This window comes from Corella eumyota, chromosome 4 (genome assembly GCF_963082875.1).
Source record: "Corella eumyota chromosome 4, kaCorEumy4.1, whole genome shotgun sequence".
NCBI classification, from domain to species: Eukaryota; Metazoa; Chordata; class Ascidiacea; order Phlebobranchia; family Corellidae; genus Corella; species Corella eumyota.
Window position 1 is genome coordinate 13,815,698 of NC_137493.1, and position 20,139 is coordinate 13,835,836.

Below are 20,139 nucleotides of genomic sequence, written 5' to 3' on the forward strand. Positions count from 1 at the left end.
CTTTTTAAATAAATATATTTAGCTTAGACTTTTTTCAACATATTTATACTTTTTATATTTATTAAAAATTTTTATTATATATTATTTAAAAGCTTAATTTCTAATAAAGGTTGTATTTCTTTTAAATATAACCACACTATGCCATAAAAAAATACATGTAAACTTTTCCAATACCATGCATTCATATACTGTATACATTACAATAGTGGAGTTGTAATATTATTTCCTAATTGTTTCAATTACTCGTAAGTGTAGGTAATATGACTTACCTGTTAAAGAAGTAGGCAGGAAAGGATTACTAATTCAAAACATGCTTGACAAATAGTTATAAAAAGTATTGTAATGTATTTGAATACAGCATACTGTTATATATTGTATAAATGAAACGTTTATAGGGTTTGTTTTTGTTGTTTATATAATTGTAAAGGATTATTATAATTTAAAGTTTTTAAACATTTTACATACACTATATTATTACACATAATCTTATATTGGGATTTAGTGGAGGTGTTATAGTAATATTAATCATATTTTATCAATATATATTTTTAAAAGAAATCTAAAATACAATTTTTATTCTTTTTCATTTAATACCTTTTTTTCTAAATACACAAATACACTGTTAAGTGCATACATTAATAATACTTTATGGCGTTTTTGCATCAAAAATTGAATAAAAATCATAATAAATGTTGTCTAAAATCTAAAAAAAACTTTTTTTATTTTTAATTGATGTAAAAATATTTATAACACAAAAATTAAGACACAAAAATAATTTTTTTATTTTTTAGGTGTTATCAGTAGTAGCTCAACAGATTCAGACAATTCAGCGTGCAGTTGCTGATCAGGTTATTCAATTTGTCTTTGAAGGAACTGAAATATCTCTAGATCCTTCATGTACAATTTTTATTACTATGAATCCTGGTTATGCAGGTAAAGTAATAAATTTAAACCAATTTTTTTTTTAAATTGAGGTGTTTAGTGTAAGTTAAATTTGGTGTGTTTCTTTTTATAAGTTGATTTTGTGTTATTTTTAAAGTTTTGACATAATTTAAGTTCACTTTAAGGACATATACTTTCATATTATTTTATTTTGTTATTGTTTTTTTTTATTTTCAGTTTAATGTGTTATCATCCCTTGTACTTAATTCAAATAAACTTAACTTTACTAGTAATTTATTTGCCTAAAATGTTTATAGAATTCTTAAAATGGCAAAAAAAAATTGCAAATAGAACCATAAATATGACTTCCTAAAAATCTAACTTTTCAAAACAAATCGAAGTAATTTAAAATTTTGACTTAAAATTTTTTTGGGAACACATAGGCAGGGCAGAGTTACCTGACAACCTTAAGGTTCTGTTTCGAACTGTGGCAATGATGATACCAGACTATGCCCTAATTGCCGAGATTTCTCTTTACTCTATGGGTTTTGTTGACGCTAGAAATTTGGCGGCAAAAATTGTGGCAACCTACAGATTATGTTCAGAGCAACTTTCTTCACAACATCATTATGATTATGGAATGAGGGCGGTTAAATCAGTTTTAACCACTGCTGGTTAGACTTTTTATTCTAAAACCATGATTAAATATGCAATGGCTTTCATTACTTTTGTTTTTAATAAATATGTTAAAATATGTATTTTTAGATTTCATCATACAGTTTCGATTATAATTTAACCGGCAGCGTGGTGTGGTAAGAACACTTGCTACACTACATGAGGTTGTGGGTTTTATCCCCACTGCTCATGCTGTAGCGCCCTGGAGTAAGGTGCTATAAACAGTATAAACACTTGCTATGCCAATACTTAATAAGCAGTATAATTATCGGCAATTATAGTCTATAATATTATGAACTGCCAAAGGCAACTCAAGACTGGGTAGGTAACAGATGTTACTCTATGTTTAGGTCGTGCATTCGACCTTTTTCTGTCGGAGGTAAAGATATATATATATAAAAAAACTTCTATTATCTTATGCTTTTATATAACAATATTTAACTAATTGACATTAAATTTTATTCCTTAGGATTGTTTTACTTTTTTTCACATATTTAATCTGTACATATTCCAAAACTTTTAACATAATTTTAAATATTAGGTAACTTGAAATTGAAATATGTTGAGCAAAGAGAAGATGAATTAATGTTGCGTGCAATCACTGATGTAAATCTTCCCAAATTTCTGTCCCATGACATTCCTCTTTTCGATGGAATTATTTCTGATCTGTTTCCTGAAGTAAAACTTCCGAAACCTGATCAAGGGATTCTTGAGAAAGCAATCCGGGCGAATATTGCTAGAATGCATTTACAGGTAACATTACTTTTTTTTTTGACAATATTTTGAAATTTATTTTACATTACAAATAAATTAAAACTAGGGTTTAGTTTTCTTGACAACATGTCAAACAAAAACAAAAAAAAGAAAATGTGTATATCTTAAAAACTTAGGGTAACATTTGCTACCTTTATCAAGTCTAGAGTTGTTTTACCAGTTTTGAATATTATAAATTTAATTTTATAAACCTTTTGGCTAAACATGAAACTGGTTATAGCATTTTACATTTAAGAACATTACAATATGGAAGCAAGCTTAATAAACCTAAGGATCTTTTTTTTTGTATATATCTTTATCCTTGATGTGGGAAAGTCGAATGCGCGACCTAAACATAGAGCATCATCAGTTACTCCGACCCAGTCTCGAGTTGCCTGTGGCAGTTTGGGTTATTATAGATTATAAATGCCCGATAATTATCCTGGTGATAAAGTGCTGTCTCGGTAGGAGTTCGTACCGTTTATAGAGCCCTTACACCAAGGTGCCGGTTTATATAGTGACGACAACTATATCATATTTATATATTGACATTCTAAATAAATACTAATAAATTTTTAATTTTTAGCCAGTTCCATGGTTTATTGAAAAGATTATTCAACTTCATGAGATGATGAAAGTTCGACATGGATTCATGGTTGTGGGGAAACCTCTTGGTGGTAAGACAACAGCTTATAAAGTCTTACATGCTGCACTTGGAGAGATATCTGTGCTAGATGAAGCCGAAGAATGCTCAGTAAAAATTACTTAAGATTTGTTAATTGATTACAAAAAAAAATTATAAATCTTAAAAAAATATTTCATGATTTAAAATTTGAACTATTGATAACATTTTTCTTTTTTTTTAATTTTAAACACTAAAGTAAAAAAAAAATTGGGTAACCTTTTAGGTTCGATATAGAATTATCAATCCAAAAGCAGTGACAATGTCCCAACTGTATGGAAGCTTTGACCCAGTTTCTCATGAATGGTCAGACGGTAAATTATAAGTTGTTCACATTTGCCATATATACCCTAAAAAATGTTTTTAAATTTAAATAAATAAAACTAAAATATATAAATATAAAAACAAAATAATTTTTATTTGGGTAATAACAACATCATAAAATTGATTTTAAAGCATTTTTGCAATAATTCTACTGTTGTTACGATTTTTTCTATGTTTTTTTTTGTTTTATATATCTTTATCCTCGATGTGGGAAGGTCAAATGCGCGACCTAAATTTGAGTAACATCAGTTACTCCGACTTAGTCTCGAGTTGCCTTTAGCAGTTTGGGTTATTTTATAGATTGTAATTGCACAGTAATTATGCTGCTGATCAAGTGCTGGCTCAGCAGAAGTTCATACTGTTTATAGCGCCTTACTTAAGGATGCTACAGCATGAGAGCAGTGGAGATCAAACCCATGACCTCATGGTAGTGTAGCTCTTACCACTACACCACACTGCCGATGAAATATTTACTTTAATTGTATAGCTATTTTCTACTTTATTATTGTTAACTTTTTCATTTCTTACTTTAGGTATTTTAGCCAACTCATTTAGGGAGCATGCAAATAGCACAACTGAGGAGAGAAAATGGTTGATATTTGATGGACCTGTTGATGCTGTTTGGGTGGAAAACCTTAACACTGTGTTAGATGATAATAAAAAGGTATAAATTTATCATATAAAATTGTTAAGATTAAAGTAGCCATTGTGTATCATATTTTAATAAACTGGTAGCTTGCTGTAGTAATTACTATGACGTTTTTACCCATAAGGGACTGGGTGAGGCTCCCACTGCTGTCATAGGGTAGTTTGGTAACACCCTTAAGTAAGGTCCCAAATGAATTTTGTTACCTAGTGTTACACAATGTTTAGGCTATAAAATCAACTTTGTCACATCAAAGATAAATAAAGCCGGCAGCGTGGTGTAGTGGTAAGAACACTTGCTACACCACACATGAGGTCGTGGGTTCAATCCCCACTGCTTTCATGCTGTAATACCCTTAAGTAAGGCGCTAAAAATGGTATAAACTCCTGTTCATACCATTTATATCTTAAACTGCCACAGGCAACTCGAGACTGGGTCGGAGTAACTGATGTTACTCTATGTTTAAGACACGCATTCGACTTTCCCACATCGAGGATAAAGATATACACAAAAAATATTAATAAACTTAGCGCTTACTTTTTATTTATTATTTTAAAAATTTTTTTCTGTTGTTTATTGTTACAAGTTTTAATATGTGTAGTTATGCTTAATGAGTGGTGAGATTATTGCAATGAACTCCAAACAAAATATGATGTTTGAAGTTGAAAATCTTGAACAAGCATCACCTGCTACTGTTAGCAGGTAATACCTTTTTAAAATTAACAATACCAATTTGCTTAAATAAAGTGGTGTAATTTTAATAAGTTTAGGAAGGAGTTTACCACATTGAAACAGTTGGAATCGAACCTATAACCCCATGTTTTGAACTAAAGTGTTTTAACCACTGCACCATGTCGCCAACAAAGATAACCAAAAACGAAAAAAGTTTTTTTTAATTTTTTGTATTTATTTTTATCCTCGATGTGGGAAGGTTGAATGCATGACCTAAACATAGAGTACCATCAGTTACTTTGACCCAATCTCGAGTTGCCTGTAGTAGTTTGGAATAATATAGTTTATAACTGCCTTATAATTATGCTGCTGATTAAGTGCTTGCTCAGCAGGAGTTCATATCGTTTATAGCACCTAACTCTAAGGTGCTACAGCATGAGAGCAGTAAGGATTGAACTTACAACCTCAAGTGGTGTAGCAATGTTCTTACCATTACACTACGCTGCCTGTAAAAATGTTAATACTTACTAAAGAACATAAAAATTATTTTCTTATATTTTTAGATGTGGAATGATTTACATGGACCCTGAAGAGTTAGGAACAACAACGCTTGTAACTTCTTGGATGCAAATTTCTCTTCCTGATATACTCACAAGACAACAAAAGGATGATGTCAGAATGCTTTACAACTGGATTGTAAGTATTTCTTATTTTTATTGCAGAGATATTTTAAAGATGGTTAAAAAATTGTATGTAGGTTTAAGGCCAGGTAATAATAGCAGACCCTATTTTCTCAAATTTTAAAATGATTTTGTTAAAATAGTCTATTTATATGGGGCCTTTGTTTTATCTTATATTGGCTTGAATATTTTGCTTTATTATTATTGTCTTTTATTTATGTTTGGGATAAGTTTACATTGCTGGCAGCGTGGTGTAGTGGTAAGAACACTTGCTACACCACACATGAGGTTGTGGGTTCAATCCCTGCTGCTCTCATGCTGCAGCGCTCTTGGTGCTATAAATGGTATGAACTCCTGCTGAGCCAGCTCTTAATCAGCAGCATTATTACCAGGCAGTTATAATCTTCAACATTCCTAACTGCTAAAGGCAACTCAAGTTTGGGTTTGAGTAACTGATGTAACTTTTTGTTTAGGTCGCACATTCGACTTTTCCACATCGAGGATAAAAGTATATACAAAAAAAATGTTTTTTATCATTCTTTATACTTCTTAAAAAAACTATATAAACTGTGAATAAGAGTTAATTAAGAATATGAATTACAATTTTTTGGATTTTAGTTACCACCATGCATGCAGTTTGTTCAAAAAAATTGTCATCAGATGTTGAAGTTATCGCCAATGCACATGACCATCAACATTCTTAAACTATACACTTGTCTCTTAAAAGAACTAGGGTAAGTTATGTGCTATATGTTATGTAGTATGCTTTAGGTGCTTAACTAAAAAAAGGCTAGACTTAGATAAAATCAATGTTGTAACCTGCTTTTAATGTATTTGCTTTATATTAATTAAGTTTTGATTTGTTAAAAAAATAAGCCAATATGAAATCTTATATTTTAAATTACTTTAAAAAATTTGATTTTTTTTGGTTAATGTGAAACTAATAAAGTTTGATTAGTGCTTGTAGTTATTTAGTTGCTTTTTACTTTTTGCATTTTGCTGGCTTTGAAATCAATGAATTGGAAATACTTATATATATTTTGGTAAGAATTATATTGATTTGATTACTTGATTATCTCATATAGATCAATTATTAATAAGGTTTTTTTATTTTGAATTTTGTAAAATTAAACTTAATATAATTATACTTATGTTGTTATAATATCCTAAAAACTTTTTGATAATATTGTGAAATTTTTATTTTAACAGTAGGCTATATCTAATTTTTTTTTTTAAAGTTAACATAAGTTAAATAATGTAAAAGTGGTATTTTTTTAATAATCTGTTTTTTTGTATGAATTTAAAAGCAAATAATTGTAAATTTTATTTGTTTTAGTGATATTGATAGCGGATACGATGATGATGATAACGAAAGCATTTCAACTGCCTTCAGTACAGAAGTTGAAGGAAAATTATCTGCCACTGATATTAAGGTACAACAGTTTTTGCTCTTAAATTTAAGCGAAATTTATTGTATGTAATGATCGTAGTGAACAATAAATAGGCTGAAATGTATACGTAAGTACAATTTATGGGCTTGCAAAGTGAAAAAACTGCCATTTGTGGTGCGCAGATAAATTATCACTGTCAAATATTAGTTAAGAGTTGTGACTATATAACGACAGCTAAAATCTTGATGGTAGGGCAGGCTATTAACTATAAACAATAACGCTATTTATTTTTGTATTTTATTATTAACTATTTTGTTTAGTTTGTTAACTTATAGTGAATTATCTCAAACTTCTGCTAAAATTTGGTTTGACATGATAAAAGTTTCTTATACATGTTACAAAGAAATGTTGTTGTTTTGTTTTATGTTTTTCTTACTTTAGAATATACTTTCAGGCAATAGAAGAGAGAGGAAAAATGTTGATTGCTCATTTTTTATTTTCTGTTGTTTGGTCAATTGCAGCATGTATAGAAGAGAGTTCAAGAGAAAGGTAGCTTATAGTCATAAAAAAATATTTAACTTCAAAAAGTACTTTTTTAAATTTACAAGAGTTAAAACTGTATTTTTTTAATGTTATGTTATTAAAAAAAATAATAATTAAGTTTAAAAACGTTTTATTTTTTGACAAAATATACAAATTAAAATATTTAAGCTATTAAATAATATTTAGAATTTTTTTCTCAATTTTATTCTACTTTTTAATTTTTTAGATTTAGTGATTTTTTTCACGAGTTATTTGACACTGATGGGGCCAAATGTGGTTTTCCTAGGCCCAGAGAACTCAGAATCTCCAGGAGTTTACTTATACCAAAGCGCGGTTCAGTTTTCGATTATGTCTATGTCAAAAAGAACTATGGCTCTTGGCATCGCTGGGTAAACTTAACTAAAACTGCAGAGTTATCTGAATCGACAACGGTAATTAAAAACCTATTTTCTATTTTTTGTTTTTGTAAAAAAAGTATTTCACAAAAATTTGCCATTTTTGTTAACAAAATAAAATTGATTATTTTTTATGGCATTTTGTTGAGTTTTGGAACAAATTTAAATGTAAATAAGTAATTTTGAAGTTATTCATCAATTTATATTCAAATCTATTGGGGGGGTGTTTAATTTGTTGTCTTCTTTATTTTAAATAACAACTTTTATTACAAAGGATTTTTTGGATAATCAGGTAATTTGATGTTAATAAAAAACACTAAAAACTAAACTGAAAGTGCACAAACAATTAATAAAATTGTAACAATCTAATTGTTTGAAATTAAACTAACAATAAAATCAAAAAAAAACAAAATTAAACAACAGTCAAATTTAATTTAAAAGTAACCGGTTAAAACTATTTTAAAATTATTTTTGAGATTTTGACATTGTCATGATATCATAGCAATGCATTTTTCTATTTACTTTAGAGCTATAGACTACTTGCACATCATTTAGAAAAGCGTACTGCATACTAGGCAAATAATTACTTGGTATATTTTGCATGGTAAATTTATGTTCTTTGGGTGACTATTACATTGATTTTTAATAACATTTATTTACTAATTTTTGAAATTCGCATGCATAATGTAAAAAATTGAATTTTTTTTATATATAGTCTAACTTTTTCTTTAGTTTTTTTTTTAACAACTCTTTATAAGTTATTATTGGCAAGGCTTTTAAAATTGTATTTATATATGGCTGCATTTTCTTAAATTCATGCTTACAGTACTTTTTGCTTTGCACACATTTTAATCACTTGCTTTGCTTTTTTCTTTATGGTCTGGCTGAGCAGAAAGACCAGAGAATGGTTCGCTTGATGGTAAGACGTAAAAACTATAAATTTTTAACTTAAAAAACTATTTTTCTAAGTTTTTGATACTGCTTTTTGTTTTAAATTTGTGATAGCACATCACTTTTTTTTTCATGTTTTTCTATCTTAAATTTTAAAAGTTTTACTTGAAAAAAGGTAAACTCTGTTTAGTTTACCTTATCGTATGCTTTTTCATTAGATAGCTAAGTGTGTTATGCATCGCTTATAGTCAATCATTTCTTCTTTACTTACATCACAACATTTTAAAACTCTTTCTAACTCTTCTACTGTTTTAATAGCTAAACAACGTCATCATTGAAACAGTGGACTCCTATCGTCAACAATACTTTTTGAAACGATTCGTGGCCCAAAATATGCCAATACTGTTTGTTGGACCTACTGGTACAGGCAAATCTGCTATAACAAATGGTTATTTAAGGAATTTACCAAAACAGCAGTATGCTATCTGTAATGTCAATTTCTCAGCACAAACTAGCGCAAGCCAAACACAAGAGGTCATTTTCTCCAAGCTTGATAGGTATAAGACATATTTTAAAATTAGGTTGTTTTAAAGCTTAATTTTTTTTTGTATACATTTTTATCGAATGTGCGACTTAAACATATAGTAACATCAGTTACTCCAACCTAGTCTCGAGTTGCCTGTGGCAGTTTGGGATATTAAAGATTATATAATTGCCCGGTAATTATACTGCTGATTAACTGCTAGCTCAGCAGGATTTCATACTGTTTATAGCGCCTCACTCAAGGGTGCTACAGCATGAGCTCAGTGGGGATTGAACCCACGACCTCATGTGTGGTGTAGCAAGTGTTCTTACCACTACACCACGCTGTCGGTTTAGTATCATAGTTTGATGTTTTAATTTTAATAAATGACATTATAAATTTTATTTAGATTTGAATATTTATTATCAAGTTATCAAACTTAGATTTACATTTTCAATAAGTTAAATTTTAGCAGGCATTTTTTAAATAATTGACACAAAATTTTATGTATAAACACAATTTATTTTTAAATGTTTAAAGGAGAAGGAAGGGAATTTATGGACCACCCATTGGCAAGAGGATGATTGTGTTTGTGGATGACTTAAATATGCCCGCTAAGGAGCGCTATGGAGCACAACCTCCTATTGAATTGTTGCGACAATGGATTGACCATGGTCATTGGTTTGACAAAAAAGTAAAATTTATTTCAAAAAACCAATTTGACTTTTTTTTAAATTATGTTTTATACCATATTATATGCTAAGCTACATAAGGTCCCAACTTCAATCTTTACTACTCTTATGCTGTAGCACCCTTGAGTAAAAGAGCCAATACCTACCTAATCAGCAGCTTAATTGTGGAGCAATTATAATCTATATTATCCTAAATTGCCAAAGCCAAATTGAGGCTGGGTTGGGTAATAGATGTTACATTATGTTTAGATCATAAAGTTGACCTTCCCACATCAAAGATAAATAGTTTTAATATAGGCATATGAAATTAAATTAATATTTGCTATTCAGAATTTTAAAAGTATCAAATATTTTAACTACTACATGAAATGTAAGTCTAAAAAATTTGGTCTAGAATAAAATTTTATTTAAGATGTTTAATCAGAATTTTTTTTTAAATTTTATAATTTTTTAAAAATTAGGACACTACAATATTGCACCTTGCCGACATGACAATGGTATGTGCAATGGCTCCACCTGGTGGTGGTAGAAATGAGATCACGGAAAGATTTTTGCGACATTTCAACATCGTGAGCATTCATGCATTTGATGATGAAACAATGAAGACAATTTTTCAACCAATGCTGGATTGGCATTTTAGCAGGCAAGTTGTTTTTTATTCATCTAAAATCAATAATTAGAATTAAAACAAAAGTAGGTGTTGTTAGGTCTGAATATTATTATAATAACCACATAATTTCAATTTTTTTGTTATAATATTATATCACGTTCTTAATCTTTAAAATTTTTATTTAAAACATTTTTTAACCTTTATAATTTACTTCATAGAGGGTTTGACAATGCTTTGCGTAGATTTGGCAGAATAATTATTTGGGCAACAACTGATGTTTATTCTCAAGCTATATCCCAGTTCCTACCTACTCCAGCCAAGTCCCATTATCTGTTTAATTTAAGGGATTATGCAAGAGTAATACAGGTATTATAATATCAATTTTAGTGAAATTTTGTATGGATACAATTTTGGGCTAGAGTCAAAGTAACAGCTATTATCACATCCTGTGCAGGAATTTTATTGTTTTAATGTTGTAACACCTTTAGGCCACTTTTAACAGTACAAAATAACTAAATAAGGCAATTTTGGACTAGGCTAGCATCACAAATTTTGCTCTATATTTAGAGTGTTAAGTCAACTTCTTAAACAAAAGGGAGATAAGTATTTGCTAAAAAAGAAAATTGTCAAAATTTATACAAACATTTATACCACATTATTTTTAGACCGGCAGCATGGTGTAGTGTAAGAACACTTGCTACACCACACATGAGGTTGTGGGTTTAATCCCCACTGCCCTTATGCTGTAGCACCCTTAAGTATGGTGCTATAAGCGGTATGAATTCCTGCTGAGCAAGCACTTAATCAGCAGCATAATTATCGGGAAATTATAATCCATTATATTCCAAACTGCCACAGGCAACTTGAAACTGGGTTGAAGTAACTGATGTTACTCTATGTTTTTGACTTTCCCACATTGAGGATAAAAATATATACAAAAAAAAAATTTTTTTTAGGGTATATTGTTATTTCGAAGTGATAAATGTCCTGAAGGAATTAGCGGCGCATTAAAGTTGGCAAGGTTATGGGTTCATGAAGTGTATCGGGTGTTTTATGATAGATTGGTTGATGACAAAGACAGAGATGTCTTCTTTGGGATTGTAAAGGTAAGAATATTGTCAATATTATTTTCTTTTTTAACTAGCTTTTTAGTACTTTAGCTATAATTTTATTTTGTTAATGAATAGGTTTAGTATTTTGCTGTTCATGTTAAGATTTTTGTTAAAACAATTTTTTTTATAATTTATTCAACTTTCAAAATAACTTACAGAAAATAAAACTTAGATGATTTGAACTTTACAGATTGCCACAACTATGCATTTCAAAGAAAAAATGAGCAACATTTTTCAGCATTTGGTTTCACGCAAAACAGGACGCAAGGAAATAATGGATAGCCACATCAGGAAAGTTTTCTTTGGTGATTATATGTCTCCTAAAATTGAAGAAGGGAATAATGAAAGATTTTACGACGAAGTTCTTGATATGTCTGGTAAGTGCAAATAATAAACTATATAGGCCCAAGTAATTTAAATAACACTAATTATTTGCTACTCTATATATTTTATGTACATTACAAACAACATTTTATTATTTCGAATTTCCATCAATGATTCTGTTGACTAAACTTGGCGTATTTACTGAGGTGAAATCATACATTTTAAAAGTAGCATAATTACCTGGCAATTATAATCTATATAATATACCAAACTGCTAAAGGCAACTCGAGACTGGGTTGGAGTAACAGTTGTTACTTCATTTTCTTTAAAACATTATAGTTTCTATTTCAAACTAAAAAGTAGATTTTTTTGTCAAAAATCTTTAGAAAATGGTATCTTTTTATCTCTAACAACATTTTGTTAAATATATTTTATATAGATTTAAGATCTACAATTGAAAAGTACTTGGATGAGTACAACACGATGTCAAAAGCACCAATAGATCTGGTAATGTTTCAGTTTGCAATTGAGCACATTAGCAGAATAAGCAGAATTTTGAAGCAGCCTCATGGTCATGCTTTACTAGTTGGTAAGTGTATATTATTACTCTAAAATAAAAACACATATTCAAAAAATAAAGTTTGATATATATATACTCGATGTGGGAAGGTCAAATGCGCAACCTAAACATAGAGTAACATCAATTACTCCGACCCAGTTTCGAGTTTACTTTTAGCAGTTTGGGATATTATAGATTATAATTGCCTGGTAATTATGCTGCTGATTAAGTTCTGGCTAAGCATGAGTTTATACCGTTTACAGCACCTTACCAAGGGCGCTACAGCATGAGAGCACTGGGAATTGAACCAAGACCTCATGAAGTGTTTTTTATTTACCTTTTTTTGAAATAAAGTAAATTTTTATCATGTTTTTAAGTTTATAATATGCCAACAGTTTAACTACTTTCACATTGCAATTTTTACCATTTTAATTATTTTAGGCATAGGTGGAAGTGGTAGACAGTCGTCTGCACGTATTGCGACTTTCATGGCAGATTTCGAACTGTTTCAAGTCAACGTCACCAAATCTTATTCTGTTAATGATTGGAGAAATGATTTAAAAAAAGTTCTTAGAAAGGCTGGCGAGGATTTGACCCCAACTGTTTTTGTATTTGGAGATTACCAAATCAAGGTTTGGGTTCAAAAGTTTTTTTTTTATGTTAAATGAGATTTGATATGGTAAAGTTAACAGTCACATAAACTACTTTTTTAGCATGACCTCAGGTCACTTTTGTTGTTTTTGGTTTTTATTAAACTGATAAATCTGTTTGATCAATTCTTTGTTAATTTTTATTGGATATTACAACATGCCAAATACTTATTTTTTAGTTTTAAAATAGTTTTGTTACAAACGCAGATATATAAAAATGACTATTTAATGAATTATTTGCCTAAAAAAACTGTTTTATGACATTTTTTTAGGATGAGTCATTTCTTGAAGACATCAACTTGTTGTTAAACACTGGTGATATCCCCAACATATTCGAGAACGAGGAAAGGTTGGAAATTATCGATAAAATGCAGAGCGTTGCACAAGCTAATAATGATGACAGAGTAGAAATTACCCCACTAAACATGTATAACAAGTTTATAGAGAGAATTAACAGGTAATGGTTTAATGCAAATTAATTGTTTTTTTATTATTATTCTTATTTTTCATTTGTATATATCTTTATCTTTGATGTGGGAAGGTCGAATGCGCGACTTAAACATAGAATAACATTAGTTACTCTGACCCAGTCTCGAGTTGCCTTTATTTTATATAGATTATAATTGCCGAGTAATTATGCTGCTGATTAAGTGCTGGCTCAGCAGGAGTTTGTATCGTTTATAGCGACTTACCCACGGGCACTACAGCATGATAGCAGTGGGAATTGAACCTACGACCTCATGGTGGTGTAAATAGTGTTTTGTAGATAATGTAGATTTATATACAATTTTTCGAGCTTAAAAATGCTATAATAAAAATATTGGGTATTAAACACTTGACCTTATGTGGTATTACTTGATTTCTTAGACATTGCTTTACAATGTTAAGTTTCTGCATTTATATTGTTAATATGCAAAATTTGGGATGTAACAAATCTTTTATTTTTTAAAGGTCACTACATCTTGTATTAGCATTCAGTCCAGTGGGAGAAGCTTTCAGGACAAGACTAAGAAACTTTCCTGCTCTTATTAATTGTTGCACAATCGATTGGTTTCAGGTAAACATTCTTAAAATCTTTTTATGTAACGTTTAAAATTCATAATATTAACAAGTTTTGGAGAAAATTATATATATTTTTATTCTCGATGTGGAAAAGTCGAATGTGCGACTTAAACATAGAGTAACATAAGTTACTACGACCCAGTCTCGAGTTGCCTGTGGCAGTTTGGGTTATTATAGATTATAATTGCCCGATATTAAGTGTTGGCCTAGCAGGAGTTTTTACCGTTTAGCGCCTTACTCGAGATGCTACAGCATGAAATCAGTGAGGATTGAACTTAAGACCCCATGTGTGGTGTAGCAAGTGTTCTTACCACTACACCACACCATCGGTTACTTAACTATATTTTTTAGGTTAGTTATTGCTACTTTCTTGTAACAAAATATAATTTTTTAGGCTTGGCCTAGAGATGCATTAGAAATGGTTGCGAACAGATTTTTGGATGAAGTTGAAATGACACAAGACATGAGACAAGAAGCTGTTCAAATGTGCAAACAGTTTCACCAAGATGTTAGAGGCTTGTCTGAGAAGTAGGATTTAATTTTTATTTCTTATATTAAGTTGTGAAAAAATGCAAAGCTTTAGTAGTATAAGGCACTTGGCATGGCTTGACATGGTCTTGGGTTCAATTCCAACAGTTTTATGTTTTACCCATGAGTAAGTTGCTTCTAATAATACAAACTTCTTCTTAGGTAAAATCAATAGTCAGGTTGGTGAATAATAGATATGATCAATATTGTTTAAAATCTTCAAAAGAAACTTAAATCTGGGATAAAGTTACCAATGTTTCTCTATGTTTTGGCTGTTAAGCTGTTGTCCCACATCAAGAGTATTTTTAAATAAAGAAAAAATAAACTCTTTTTGTTTTTTAACAGGTACATGGCTTCTTTAAATCGCCGCACTTACATTACACCAACATCTTATCTTGAACTTATCAAAACCTTCAAGAGATTACTCGAACAAAAACGCTTGGATTTGATGACGTTTAAAAACAGATATGTGGTTGGGCTAGAAAAGTTGGAATTTGCTGAGTCACAAATCAATGTCATGCAGCTCGATCTAACTGCTTTACAACCTCAACTAGAAGACAGTTCAAAGGCAAGATTTTAATAAATATTAAAAAAAAGTTAATTAAAACTTAATAAATCTTATGTAAAAATGTCTTTGTTTTAGAATTTTACTGCGTGGTGTAATGGTAAGAACGCTTGCTACACCACACATGAGGTCGTGGGTTCAATCCCCACTGATCTCATGCTGTAGCACCCTTGAGTAAGGCGCTAAAAACGATGTAAACTCTGCTGAGCCAGCACTTAATCAGCAGTATAATTATCGGGCAATTATAATCTATAATATCCCAAACTGCCACAGGCAACTCGAGACTAGGTCGGAGTAACTGATGTTACTTTATGTTTAAGTCGCGCATTCGACTTTCCTACATTGAGGATAAAAATATATACAAAAAAAAAATGACTTTACTGTATCACAAAACTAAAATTCATGACTGAATTACTTTAAAAAAATATTAATAAAATAATTTATTATAATTTTTTAATTGTAGGAAGTAGAGAGTTTGGTGGCAAACATAAGTGCAGAGAGTGCAGAGGTGGAAGTTGTAAAAAGAATTGTGGAAGCAGATGAGGCTGTTGCTGCTGCTGGTCAGTTGATAACGTTTTATTATGATAAAATTATATTTCACTATGCAATAAATTTCGTATCACTGAACATGTGATTTTATTTTAGTCTTTGTATCAAATTTACAAGATATGTAACATTTTTATCCTCGATGTGGGAAAGTCGACTGCGCGACTTAAACATAGAGTAACATCAGTTACTCCGACCCAGTCTCAAGTTGCCTGTGGCAGTTTGGGATATTATATATTATAATTGCCCGATAATTATACTGCTCATTAAGTGATGGTTCAGCAAAAGTTTATACCATTAATAGCGCCTTACTTAAGGGCACTACAGCATGATATCAGTGGGGATTAAACCCATGACCTCATGTGTAGTGTAGCAAGTATTTTTACCACTACACCACGCTGCCGGTTTATACACCACGCTGCCGGTTTATACACCACGCTGCCAGTTTACATGTTACTGTTTTGTGTATACACAATTTTCCTAAAAGTAAAATATGTAATTTTGTACATGTAGGCCTATACATATGTCACCTTCAATAAATATTTACCAAAATCCTGATAAATATGTAATAACTGTTACTTTTTTATTAAAACAGCGGCTGATGAAGCTCAAGAAATCAAACGAGAATGCGAAGAAAAACTTGATATAGCAATGCCAGCTCTCAATGCGGCAATTTCAGCCCTCGATACTTTAAGACAACAAGACATTGCTTTAGTTAAAACTATGCAGAGTCCACCATCTGGTGTAAAAATTACAATGGAGGCTATCTGTGTTTTAAAAGTAAGTTTTTTTGTAGATATTTGAAAATAATTCGTATAATGGAGCATGGCATATGATGTGTATGTTTATATGTTTAATTTATAGGCCTACAAAAAAGGGCCTTTAGTGGTGTGTAGGTAAATTATCAATGCCAAATATTAGTTGAGAGTTGTGACCATATTACGACAATGAAAATCTTAATTAATGAGCAGGGTTTTGACTAGTTCTGTCAATGGTGTTTATATATTTTCATCAGAAGTTAAAATACAATATTTAAGTTTACACATTATTGTTTACAATTTTACTATGTGCCTAAAAAATTTGTTATATTTGTTTATTCAATCTTTGCTATTTGAAAATACATTTTTTGGTCTTTAAAAGAATTTTTTGATGCATACAAATATACACAAATTCATCAAAGTAAAAGACTTTACCTAATGCATGATAACAAAAATTGTTAATTTAAACAGGGCATTAAACCAGATCGTAAAACAGATGGAAGTGGGAGGGCTTATGATGATTACTGGCCAGCTGCTAAAAAGATGCTCGGAGATATGAAGTTTTTAGATTCCCTTCGAGTAAGTTTTACACATTACATCTGATTTTAATCTTTCTTTTTTTGTATATATCTTTATCCCGATGTGGGAAAGTCGAATGCGTGACTTAAACATAGAGTAACATCAGTTACTCCGACCCAGTCTTGAGTTGCCTGTGGCAGTTTGGGATATTATAGATTATAATTGCCAGATAATTATACTGTTGATTAAGTATTGGCTCAGCAGGAGTTCATACCGTTTATATAGCCTTACTCAAGGGCGCTACAGCATGAGATCAGTGGGGATTGAACTACCGACCTCATGTGTGGTGTAGCAAATGTTCTTACCACTACACCACGCAGTAGGGCAATATAAATTTAAGAATTTTGTATGTCAAGTTTTTAGCGCACTTATCTCAAACCAGTTTCAAGTTTGTTTTTGCCGATTTAGTTACTGAAAAACAGTTTAAACTTTTTCAATTTAAATTTTCATTAAGCTTACTTTAGGGCTAATTTGTTTATGTAATGTTTAAAATTAAAATTAAACCTTTAGCCTTTTACAGACAACTTTTCAGGGCTATAGTTGCACAATCGAAAAAAATTAAATTAACTTTCTTTGTAAATTTTTGTTTAGGAATTTGACAAAGACAACATTCCAGTGAATGTGATGAGAAAAATCAGAGATCGATTTATAAGCGACAGCAATTTCAGACCGGATCTAATCAGAAATGTGTCATCAGCTTGTGAGGGATTGTGTAGCTGGGTATTAGCTATTGAAGTATATGACAGGTACTTATTAGTTTTATGTAAACAGTATTAAAGAAAGTTTTATACATTTGGATAAAGCATTTTTGTATACCCGGCAGTGTGGTGTAGTGGTAAGAACACTACACTACTATGAGGTCGTGGGTTCAATTCCTACTGCTCTCATGCTGTAGCGCTCTTGAGTAAGGCGCTATAAACTGTAAAAAACCTGCTTAGCCAGCACTTAATCAGCAGAATAATTACCAGGCTATTATAATCTATATAATATCCCAAACTGCTAAAGGCAACTCGAGACTGGGTCGGGTAACAGTTGTTACTCTATGTTTAGGTCGCACATTCGACTTTCTCACAACAAGAATAAAGATTTATACAAAAAAAAAATGCTTAACAAATCTGGCTCAATTTTTTAGAGTTGCAAAAGTTGTTGCACCAAAGAAACACAGTTTATTGGCAGCTGAAACTGAGTTGGAAAGATTAATGGAACTGCTTCAAGTTAAAAGAAAGGAGTTGCAAGATGTAACTGATAAACTACAAGTCTTGCATGACAATCTAAAGGAAAAAATGGCAGAACGAAAAGTAAAAAAATTAATTACTTTTGAAACATTTTTCATACGGTTATTAATTTTTTCTTTTAAAGAAATAAAAATTACTAGAAAATTAAAAAATGTATATATAATTCAAATAGGGATATAATTACCCTTTTAAATTTTTGTAAAAATAATGTATTATTTTATTTGGATTTATTGAATTTGTAAAATAAATAAACTTTTCAGTAAATTTTTTTGCCATAAGCTTTTATTTCTTTAACAGCTTTATATTTTACAGCGTCTTGAAGACAACATCGTCTTAACCAAAGTGAAACTAATCAGAGCAGAGAAGTTGATAGATGGTCTCGGTGGAGAGAAAGAGAGATGGACAGAAATGACACATTCCTTACATAACACTTACCACAACATTGTTGGTGATGTGTTATTATCATCAAGTGTGGTTGCCTACCTTGCTCCTTTTATACCTTCCTATAGACAGGTAATGTTTTGATCTATTTGTGTTTTGGCCACCAATGTTGCTTTTTTAAATATTTATGTAAAAATGTTTAAAATTAAAATGTAAATATTGTATTTTTAATATATGCAAAAACGTAACAAATTGTAGTAGTCAAAACTCTTGGCTCTATTACATAAGATCCTAGCTTTAATCTTCACTGCTCTCATGATGTAGAGCTCTTGAGTAAGGCGCTATAAATAATATAAACTTCCGCTAAACTAAAGCAAATAACTTATCAGGCAATTATAATCTATATAATATCTTAAACTGCCGATGGCAACTTAAGCCTGGGTTGGGGAAAATGATGTTATTTTATATTAAGACCATAAAGTCAACCTTCCCGCATCAAGAATAAATAAATATATAAAAAAGATACAATCTTTATTTGATAAAGTGTTTGTTATTATACAAACTTGACGCTTACATTCTTGACTATTTTAAAGATAAATTAAATTGTTTTTTTAAGTTTACATTTTTTACAGAACATTTTGCATGATTGGTGGAGTGAATGTAAGAAGAGAGGAATTCCTGTAAGCGAAGATTTCTCATTAGCTAAAACTTTGGGCGATCCTGTTCAGATTATGGAATGGCAGCTGGCAGGACTTCCAAAAGACATGTAACTTATTTTCATTTTTAATTTATTTTGTATAAAATAATGTAATTTGCAGTTTAACCATAAAGATAGTGTTATTGGGATCGTATATAGTTTATGGTTCTTCTAAAAGTCTTGGTACGTGAAAATGAGAGGACCAATTTCCATTGATTATTGTAATTATAAAAAAATAACAACTCATCATTGAATATATATCGTGATTATAAAGGTAGGGTAAGGGTATAAAGATTTAAAGTATATATTGGGTTAGATTATATAAGGATATGTTTCAAAGAACCATGAAAGTTGGAAAGAATTTAAAGTTGATTAATTTGTTCAAATACTTTAAACAACCATTTTAATGTTCTTCTAATGATTTTTAACGTTTTTTATATAATATTAGAACATCTGTTGATAATGCCATAATTGTGAACAATGCTAATCGATGGCCTCTTATGATCGACCCTCAAGGACAAGCCAGCAAGTGGGTGAAGAATATGGAGAGAAAAAATAACTTAAACGTTTGTAAGCTTACAGATCATGATTATCTACGGACATTGGAGAATTGTGTACAGGTACATAATGCAATATTTAATACTTACATATTTTCAATACTTAGATATAGGAGGTTAACTAGATCTTGATAACCTATCTCTATTTTATATAGAACGATGACTTTGTAATATTTTTAACATAGCAAAATAAAAAAAAAAAACTATGTTATAAATTGTTTTTTAAA

At 30.3% G+C, this 20,139-nt stretch overlaps 1 protein-coding gene across 1 annotated transcript in view; it reads left to right on the top strand.

The window, feature by feature from the left end:
• The window catches only part of LOC145750389 (dynein axonemal heavy chain 3-like), a 55,920-nt gene that overhangs the window by 22,168 nt on the left and 13,613 nt on the right, over positions 1 to 20,139 (top strand). The window contains exons 33-66 of the mRNA XM_082566417.1: positions 792 to 933; positions 1,326 to 1,556; positions 2,099 to 2,310; positions 2,897 to 3,064; positions 3,219 to 3,306; positions 3,850 to 3,980; positions 4,564 to 4,664; positions 5,198 to 5,330; positions 5,933 to 6,048; positions 6,651 to 6,747; positions 7,160 to 7,254; positions 7,475 to 7,679; positions 7,918 to 7,935; positions 8,536 to 8,562; positions 8,853 to 9,091; positions 9,598 to 9,751; positions 10,211 to 10,392; positions 10,578 to 10,725; positions 11,316 to 11,465; positions 11,662 to 11,848; positions 12,235 to 12,384; positions 12,796 to 12,986; positions 13,277 to 13,461; positions 13,956 to 14,061; positions 14,461 to 14,594; positions 14,940 to 15,162; positions 15,623 to 15,719; positions 16,301 to 16,485; positions 16,935 to 17,042; positions 17,634 to 17,788; positions 18,175 to 18,340; positions 18,590 to 18,790; positions 19,291 to 19,424; positions 19,804 to 19,975. Coding sequence (XP_082422543.1) covers positions 792 to 933; positions 1,326 to 1,556; positions 2,099 to 2,310; positions 2,897 to 3,064; positions 3,219 to 3,306; positions 3,850 to 3,980; positions 4,564 to 4,664; positions 5,198 to 5,330; positions 5,933 to 6,048; positions 6,651 to 6,747; positions 7,160 to 7,254; positions 7,475 to 7,679; positions 7,918 to 7,935; positions 8,536 to 8,562; positions 8,853 to 9,091; positions 9,598 to 9,751; positions 10,211 to 10,392; positions 10,578 to 10,725; positions 11,316 to 11,465; positions 11,662 to 11,848; positions 12,235 to 12,384; positions 12,796 to 12,986; positions 13,277 to 13,461; positions 13,956 to 14,061; positions 14,461 to 14,594; positions 14,940 to 15,162; positions 15,623 to 15,719; positions 16,301 to 16,485; positions 16,935 to 17,042; positions 17,634 to 17,788; positions 18,175 to 18,340; positions 18,590 to 18,790; positions 19,291 to 19,424; positions 19,804 to 19,975 — 5,031 coding nt within the window. The remainder of the gene's footprint in view (positions 1 to 791; positions 934 to 1,325; positions 1,557 to 2,098; positions 2,311 to 2,896; positions 3,065 to 3,218; positions 3,307 to 3,849; positions 3,981 to 4,563; positions 4,665 to 5,197; positions 5,331 to 5,932; positions 6,049 to 6,650; positions 6,748 to 7,159; positions 7,255 to 7,474; positions 7,680 to 7,917; positions 7,936 to 8,535; positions 8,563 to 8,852; positions 9,092 to 9,597; positions 9,752 to 10,210; positions 10,393 to 10,577; positions 10,726 to 11,315; positions 11,466 to 11,661; positions 11,849 to 12,234; positions 12,385 to 12,795; positions 12,987 to 13,276; positions 13,462 to 13,955; positions 14,062 to 14,460; positions 14,595 to 14,939; positions 15,163 to 15,622; positions 15,720 to 16,300; positions 16,486 to 16,934; positions 17,043 to 17,633; positions 17,789 to 18,174; positions 18,341 to 18,589; positions 18,791 to 19,290; positions 19,425 to 19,803; positions 19,976 to 20,139) is intronic.